Raw genomic sequence first — 7,478 nt, 5'->3', positions numbered from 1 at the left:
CAGAGGTTCACTGCACATTAAATGTTTAAGGGATAAAAAAAACTGCAACAAATATCAGTTACTTCAAGTTTTTAAACAATAATTATTTATTTCTATACAATATTTTGTGAAATTTGCAACTAAATCACCTTCAAATGCTAAGATGTAAAAAAGTAAAAATCTGCACATCGAAATGAGTATCTTCGGGAAAGTATTTTGCTTTTAGAGAATCAAATGAACATTTCTCCAAAATGTTATCAAATGAGATGAAAACATTGTTTCTTTTTCATATAAATAAAATAGTAATTTAGTGCTAGTGACCCCTGTGGTTTGGTTAATGCTGCTCAGTAATGACATAAATCAGGGACACATTTATACATCAGTTGTTTGTATAATAAAGGTATGAGGGCTCATTTGCTCACCTTTTCTTTCTCTACAAAGCCCACAAATGCTGTCCTCTCTATTTCCACCGGCTGTCCCTGGCGATCATACAGAGCCAGCACAAAGTGGAAGAAATTGGATTTCCTTAGGTTGGAGGGTGGTTGTTTCTCAAAGTGTGCCCGGGCCAGACCAACACCACTGCGGCCAGAAATGTAGTGTTAGACGTGGCAAAGACAATAACCCCTTGTCAGGAGCAAAACAGCCCCATAATCAGTACCCAGTACCCCTATAACTAAACAGGATATGGTTTCTAAACATACCAAGTTCTGCTCCAGTCCCATTGCTAAATAATCCTAATAACATACTGTTCACTTCTTAAATACTTCATTTTTTATCAGCTATATAATCCCCTGTATTTGTATTAAAAATCCTGTTATCCAGAACATTTTACAAACAATTTGACTAACTTTTAACTCTACTTTTAACCCACAAGTGCATTGGTTTTCTAACACTGCTAACATCATACACTAATAAAAAAATGTTTGCTTCTATTTTTCATCTCAGGGTTACTTTTTTTTCCAGCTAACAGAATATTTATTCTGCATACAATCTAAAGCTGTATACTATTTAATTCTTATTTGCTCTTTTTTAAGTTTATTTAAAATCTCTTGTACACTCTTGTCTCATATCTAATCCCACTTAGACCTGTATAACACTTCTCTGCATACAGAATATTACCCCCTCATTAAACTGGTACATCGTTTGTTAAGCAACTTTTTTTTCTTCCTATTATCTCAAATACTACAAAAAAAAAATTTAGAAAGTAAACAGAACTTTGATGTAAAATACTATGAATATTATAATGTATGTTCTTTGCTAGATATATTTTAAATTAAACCATTTGTTCTGTTATATAGATGTTTATTTATTTGGGGATTGTGGTTTTTCAGAGCTGATTGAAAACACATTTCTCAGACAATACTGCAAGTCATCTCTTTATGATCCACAGCTAATTGGAAATTAAAAACTAACGCATGTGGTGATATTTCTTATGACAAGAGTTGTACCCATGCATTTTATTAAACATGTATGTCATTTATATATTCTGTATATGTTGTGGCTGTATGTGTAAATGTATATCCTTTTACAGTGTAGAAGATGTAGCATAACTTCTATATATAAAGTAATCTGTTCCTATCTGTGCTTCAAAACTATAGTACATGAAAAAACAGTTCCCATTAGAATCTATCTATCTATCTATCTATATATTATCTATCTATATCTATCTAATATAGCTATTATCTATCTATCTATATATTATATATTTATATATCTAAATATTATCTATCTATATATTATCTATCTATATCTATCTAATATATCTATTATCTATCTATCTATATATTATCTATCTATTTATCTATCTATTACGTTTGCTTAGTGCTAGTGCTGGTATCAAATACGAGATTTGATGCCTGTTCATCTAATATCCAACAAAGTTTCACTATGCACTATTCCATAAAAGTATGTATGTATGCGTGTGTGTGTGCATATATATATATAATATATATCTAATAATAATAAATGTGTGTGTGTGTGTTATGCACAGAGATAGATAGATTTAGATAAATATAGATAGATTATATATATATATATATATATATATATATATATATATATATATATATATATATATATATATATAGACAGATAATAGATAGATAGAAATAGATAGATTAGAGATAGATACATTATAGATAGATAGAGAAAGAGATAGACTATAGATATATAAATAGATTGATAGATACATAGAGATACATAGATTATAGATAGAGATAGACTATAGATATATAAATAGATTGATAGATACATAGAGATACATAGATTATAGATAGATAGAGATAGACTATAGATATATAAATAGATTGATAGCTACATAGAGATACATAGATTATAGATAGATAGATAGATTATAGATAGTTAGATAGATTCTAATGCACATTCCATGCTAGTTTAGTTACAATGGTGGGAACAGATGTGATATTATTGTCCTGTCACACATTTCAGTAAATCAGCTGTATCCAGAGCAGCACCAGGAGGTCCAGTGACCATGGGAGGTGCCAGTGGGTGCTGGGTCCCCTAGGCACACTATGCTCCTACCTCTGGGCGGCTGTGTTTGCATCCAAGACCCCAGCTCCTTGCATCCAGGTCCGGACAGCATTCATACCGCTGCTCAAGGGTTCCTCCTTCATGCTGCTCCCACTCCTCTGGATGCTTTCCTGAATCCCAAACATGAAAACAGCCGTCTCTCCCCCTGGTTCCCAAAAGAGGCCGCGCACCCCCTCTCCGAGGCCCTATGTTTTACTGGGGGTCAAATAAAAGCCTAAAAAGCAGCCTCACACCCCCAGCGCTGGGCAAAGCAAGAGCTGCGCGTAGCTGTCAGCAGATCCCAGGCAGGAGGAGTCATATGCGGGGAGCTGCAGGGAACGAGCAGCTGGAGGTGCAGATTTCCTGGACGGTGCACATTAAACGATGTCCCTTGCAGAACAATGACAAGAGGTGACAACACTTTCTCTGCTGACAGTTTAACAAACAAAAGCTTCAACTTGACCAAGTGTCATTTCCCTTTAGCGAGATAGAAGTTTGTTGTCCTCTGCCGTTATCCGGCTGCCTGCTCTTCACCAGAGTGTAGCAGGGAACAAGGGTGAGAGCCACAAAGGCTGCTGCTGTAGTCCTCTGTTGTGTGTACAGATGGAGCGATGTTACTTTGCTGGAGAGGCAGGGAGGGGGGAGAGGATGACTTTACTGGAGACCTGAGAGACCCTGCTTCCCCCAGTGTAGGACATTAAGCAGTGAATGAAGGATGCTGAGGTTGCAGCTGCCCCCCGCCTCGCCTGGCTTTAGTCCCCTCTGGAATCTACTAACTATCCCCAAAGCAACACACGCGCCCACAAACCCCATAGGGAGAGGGCTGCACAAGAGCCGCTAACCACGCCCATCATTTGCATACAACATTTTTCCTTTGCGTCGTAACCAATAAGATTCATCTGTAGTGTGAGGCACCGCCTTCTCCACACCCTTCCCGCCTTGTTTTTTTTTTTCTCTTGGAGGCTGAGAAAGTTGCTCCCGGTGCTCCGCGTATCCTTACTGATGCCTTTTGTTATAACATTATTTCAGCAATTAGGCTGGGGATAGGGTATGTGACAAATGCAGTGCAGTTGTTTCTCACAGCAGCCGTAATGAGAGGTCTCATTGGTCATAGAGGCTGCTAAATGGGAACTCATTTGTATTGCTGGGTGTGAGTGATAAGGGCAGTAAGTTACATATACATGAAAATCAAGTTGCAGAATACGTGAAGATCCTGTATCTGGAGAAGCGTTTTACTAACTTGGGTCGTCATTAGTGTATTACAGCAACGTATATAATTAGTTTAATGACAGCACTGCATATAGAATGACATGCACTGCATATAGAATTAGTGTAATGACCAGCACTGCATATATAATTAGTGTAATGACCAGCACTGCATATAGAATGACCTGCACTGCATATATAATTAGTGTTATGACCAGCACTGCATATAGAATGACATGCACTGCATATATAATTAGTGTAATGACCAGCACTGCATATAGAATGACCAGCACTGCATATATAATTAGTGTAATGACCAGCACTGCATATAGAATGACCAGCACTACATATAGAATTAGTGTAATGACAGCACTGCATATAGAATGACCAGCACTGCATATAGAATTACCAGCACTGCATATATAATTAGTGTAATGACCAGCACTGCATATAGAATGACCAGCACTGCATATAGAATTAGTGTAATGACAGCACTGCATATAGAATTACCTGCACTGCATATATAATTAGTGTAATGACCAGCACTGCATATAGAATGACCAGCACTGCATATAGAATTAGTGTAATCACAGCACTGCATATAGAATGACCAACACTGCATATATAATTAGTGTAATGACAGCACTGCATATAAAATGACCAGCACTGCATATAGAATTAGTGTAATGACCAGCACTGCATATAGAATGACAAGCACTGCATGCAGTGCAGTTGTTTCTCACAGCAGCCGTAATGAGAGGTCTCATTGGTCATAGAGGCTGCTAAATGGGAACTCATTTGTATTGCTGGGTGTGAGTGATAAGGGCAGTAAGTTACATATACATGAAAATCAAGTTGCAGAATACGTGAAGATCCTGTATCTGGAGAAGCGTTTTACTAACTTGGGTCGTCATTAGTGTATTACAGCAACGTATATAATTAGTTTAATGACAGCACTGCATATAGAATGACATGCACTGCATATATAATTAGTGTAATGACCAGCACTGCATATATAATTAGTGTAATGACCAGCACTGCATATAGAATGACCTGCACTGCATATATAATTAGTGTAATGACCAGCACTGCATATAGAATGACATGCACTGCATATATAATTAGTGTAATGACCAGCACTGCATATAGAATGACCAGCACTGCATATATAATTAGTGTAATGACCAGCACTGCATATAGAATGACCAGCACTACATATAGAATTAGTGTAATGACAGCACTGCATATAGAATGACCAGCACTGCATATAGAATTACCAGCACTGCATATATAATTAGTGTAATGACCAGCACTGCATATAGAATGACCAGCACTGCATATAGAATTAGTGTAATGACAGCACTGCATATAGAATGACCTGCACTGCATATATAATTAGTGTAATGACCAGCACTGCATATAGAATGACCAGCACTGCATATAGAATTAGTGTAATCACAGCACTGCATATAGAATGACCAACACTGCATATATAATTAGTGTAATGACAGCACTGCATATAAAATGACCAGCACTGCATATAGAAATAGTGTAATGACAGCACTGCATATAGAATGACCAGCACTGCATATAGAATTAGTGTAATGACAGCACTACATATAGAATGACCAGCACTACATAATAATTAGTGTAACAACAGCACTGCATATAGAATGACCAGCACTACATATAGAATTAGTGTAATGACCCGCACTGCATACAGAAATATGGTCATGAACATTGCTACATATATAATTAGTGTAATGTCCAGCACTGCATACAGAATTAATATTATGACCAGCACTGCATTGATAATTAATAGTATGACCAGCAATTTATAAATAATTTAATAGTATGACCAGCTCTGCATAAAGAATTAATAGTATTACCAGTACTGCATAAAAATATAGTGACATGAACATAGCTACATGTAACCAGCTAATGTATATAATTAGTCAATGAACAGCACTTTGTACAGAATTAATGTAGTGACCAGCACTGCATATAGAATTAGGATAATGGCCAGGTACTGCTTCTATAATTAATAGTATTAGTGTAAGAACCAGCACTGCATATATAATTAGTGTAATGACCATCACTACATATAGAATGAGTTTAATGACCAGCACTACATATAGAATGAGTTTAATGACCAACACTACATATAGAATTTGTGTAATGACCTGCATTGCATATAGAATTAGTGTAATGACCTGCATTGCATATAGAATTAGTGTAATGACCAGTGCTGCGTATATAATTAATCGAATGACCAGCACTGCATATATAATTAGTGTAATGACCAGCACTACATATAGAATGAGTGGAAAGACCAGCACTATATATAGAATTAGTGTAATGACCTGCATTGCATATAGAATGAGTGTAATGACCAGCACTACATATAGAATTAGTGTAATGATCTGCATTGCATATAGAATTAGTGTAATGACCAGCACTGCATATATAATTAATCAAATGCCAAGCACTACATATAGAATTAGTGTAATGACCAGCACTGCATTAATAATTAGTGTAATGACCTGCACTACATATATAATTAGTGTAATGACCGGCATTGCATATAGAATTAGTGTAATGACCAGTACTGCATATATAATTAATCAAATGACCAACACTGCATATATAATGAGTGAGTTTAATGACCAGCACTATATATAGAATTAGTGTAATGACCTGCATTGCATATAGAATGAGTGTAATAACCAGCACTACACAAAGAATTAGTGTAATGACCTGCATTGCATATATAATTAGTGTAATGACCAGCACTGCATGTATAATTAGTGTAATGATCAGCACTATATATAGAATTAGTGTAATGACCTGCATTGCATATATAATTAGTGTAATGACCAGCACTGCATAAAGAATTAGTGTAATGACCAGCACTACATATAGAATTAGTGTAATGACCAGCACTGCATGTATAATTTGTGTAATGACCAGCACTACATATAGAATTAGTGTAATGACCAGCACTGTATGTAGAATTAGTGTAATGACCAGCACTACATATAGAATTAGTGTAATGACCAGCACTGTATTTAGAATTAGTGTAATGACCAGCACTACATATAGAATTAGTGTAATGGCTGCTCTGCATATATAATTAATGTAATAGCTAGCTCTCCATATATAATTATTGTAATGACTAGCACTATATACATTAATAAATAGTATAATGAGTAGCACTGCATTTAGAATTTGTGAAATGACCATCACAAGATATAGAATTAGTATAATGACCATCACTGGATATATAATTAGTATAATGACCAGCACTGCATATATAATAAGTGTAATGACCAGTACTACATATATAATTAGTGTTATAACCAGACCTGCATATAGAATTATTGAAATTGCCATCACTGGATATAGAATTAGTGTAATTGCCAGCACTACATATAGAACTAGTGTAATGACCAAAACTGCATATAGAATTAGTGTAATTGCCAGTACTTCATATATAATTAATGATATTACTAGCTATTCATATATCATTAGTGTAATAACCAACACTGCATATAGAATTAGTGTAATTGCCAGCACTGCATATAGAATTAGTGTAATGATCATCACTGCATAAATAATTTGTTTAATGGCCAGCACTGTATATATAATTAATGTTATAACTAGCTCTCCATATATAATTAGTGTAATGACCAGCACTACATATAGAATTTGTGTAATAGCCAAGACTACATATAGAATTAGTGTCATAAACAGTACTGAATATA

General features: G+C 35.5%; 1 protein-coding gene across 2 annotated transcripts in view; it reads right to left on the bottom strand.

Annotated features, from left to right (window-relative positions):
• EBF1 (EBF transcription factor 1) overlaps positions 1 to 3,249 on the bottom strand; it is a 511,782-nt gene extending 508,533 nt beyond the window's left edge. For both annotated transcript variants that reach the window (XM_053718780.1, XM_053718781.1), the window contains exons 1-2: positions 2,521 to 3,249; positions 402 to 558 (exon numbers count right to left, since the gene is read on the bottom strand). In XM_053718780.1, coding sequence (XP_053574755.1) covers positions 402 to 558; positions 2,521 to 2,654 — 291 coding nt within the window. In that variant the 5' untranslated portion in view covers positions 2,655 to 3,249. The remainder of the gene's footprint in view (positions 1 to 401; positions 559 to 2,520) is intronic.
• Positions 3,250 to 7,478: the final 4,229 nt, after the last annotated feature.

The sequence above is a fragment of the Bombina bombina genome, chromosome 6 (assembly GCF_027579735.1).
Source record: "Bombina bombina isolate aBomBom1 chromosome 6, aBomBom1.pri, whole genome shotgun sequence".
NCBI lineage: Eukaryota > Metazoa > Chordata > Amphibia > Anura > Bombinatoridae > Bombina > Bombina bombina.
Note: the sequence above shows the minus strand (reverse complement) of the source record. Positions and strands in the feature narration are given on the sequence as shown.